This window comes from Sinocyclocheilus anshuiensis, unplaced genomic scaffold (assembly GCF_001515605.1).
Source record: "Sinocyclocheilus anshuiensis isolate Anshui unplaced genomic scaffold, SAMN03320099.WGS_v1.1 scaffold68, whole genome shotgun sequence".
Taxonomy (NCBI): Eukaryota; Metazoa; Chordata; class Actinopteri; order Cypriniformes; family Cyprinidae; genus Sinocyclocheilus; species Sinocyclocheilus anshuiensis.
In genome coordinates, this window is record NW_015555741.1 from 238,255 (window position 1) to 239,892 (window position 1,638).

The 1,638-nt window shown below is 42.4% G+C and overlaps 1 protein-coding gene across 1 annotated transcript in view; it reads left to right on the forward strand.

The window, feature by feature from the left end:
* LOC107673251 (DEP domain-containing protein 7-like) overlaps nt 1-1,638 on the forward strand; it is a 4,199-nt gene that overhangs the window by 1,367 nt on the left and 1,194 nt on the right. The window contains exons 4-8 of the mRNA XM_016466771.1: nt 363-555; nt 634-872; nt 968-1,110; nt 1,184-1,309; nt 1,412-1,487. Coding sequence (XP_016322257.1) covers nt 363-555; nt 634-872; nt 968-1,110; nt 1,184-1,309; nt 1,412-1,487 — 777 coding nt within the window. The remainder of the gene's footprint in view (nt 1-362; nt 556-633; nt 873-967; nt 1,111-1,183; nt 1,310-1,411; nt 1,488-1,638) is intronic.

Here is a 1,638-nt window from a genome sequence, read left to right on the forward strand (position 1 = left end):
AACGAGGCATTTGTTGCATCCAGTGGGGACATAATTACGGATTATAATGACTTATACTGTCTTTTTACGTGTTACATCGTGCCGCGTAAACACAAAACCGTGTCTGCATTTGTGATTGGAGGAATGACAAACAACAAGCTCTACTCTACACTGCTCAAAACTCAGTTTGAATCGTCAGTGGCAAATCCTTTAAAAATGAAAACATACTTTTCAGTCAGAGCAGTCGGCATTGTAGTCTACTCTATCAGGATCAGGAAACAGTCCTCCATAAAATGCGCTGCACACATCTGAATATTTGTGTTGAAAGGTTTTTAGCCTTTAGGCGCAACTTTTTTACAATATTTATATGAACTGTCCTTCAGTGGTCAGAGAGGTGTGGCACGAGCAGACCGTACGGAAGCTGTCTCAGCTGATAGATCTCCCCCTGCTGGAGGGAGTGCTGAACTGCGCAAAGATTGTTTCGCCCCCCTCTCGTGGCAGTAATAGTGAGCCTGACCTTCTCTACACCAGCAACTACCTCGAACGAGAGGTTCTCAAGGCCTTAAAAGAATCACAGTGAGACATCTTCAAGTTTAAACTCAAGAAATCAAACAATGAGGCTCAGATAGGCCTAATTCGCTTTCCTCCACCCAGAGCTGATGTTTGGCTGTCGGCAGCCATAGACGTGCTGGATTTCCTTCCGGATCAGCTTGTGGTGGAGGTGAGCAGAGAGCTGCCCAAGTTCTCCTGTGAGGAAGAGGATGGCCAGGGGATGGATGAATGTAAACTACTGCTGTTCCATGTGCTGGACAAACACTACGGACACATGGAGCGCAAGCCTCTCCTCTGTGACAGCATGGCAGACGTCTACACTGAGATCATGGAACTCCTGAGTGAATAACGCTCCTCAAATGATTCATTCTTTCCAATAAACAACTATTCTTTGTGGCTTTGTGGCAATTTTTCCTCTGTTTACCTGTATATCTAGTGAATGGGAAGTTTGAACAAGCGTTGGAAGTCCTGCAGCTGACGCTGAAGCTGCTGTCTGCGTCTGCACGCGAGGAACTGCGCAGGCTGCTGGAGTTTATGGCCACAGCTGCAGATGCTGCAAACGTCCAGCTGCACAAAGAAGTAAGGAGTCATAATGCATGTGATGTGCTATTCATACATTTGTCAACTATTTACACTTGTTTTGGATTTTCAGATTGAAAATCGAATGGCTGTGAAGAAGACATTCACCAGAGCCATCATCCAGAGCAAGAGTCTGACGAAAGAAAAGACAGACCTGCTGATGCTCTTCATGCTCGACAACCACCAGGAAATCTTCAAGGTTTCTTTTATTTAATGAATTAAGACAGCACTGGTCAATAATGATGTAATACAGAAATAATTAATTGTGGCTGTTTTGCATCATCATACTTGCTTTTATTAGATTCCAGGTTCTCTTCACAAATTGGTCAGTGAGAAACTGGATGACATTATGAAACACGGAGATCCTTCCAAAACTGGTATGATATTTACAGTGTTATTTTAGCATTAAATTAGCTTTTACGTTTTCAGTTTTAGTAATTATATATATGTGTATATATATGTATGTGTGTGTGTATGTATGTGTGTGTGTATGTATGTATGTATGTATGTATGTATGTATGTATGTAT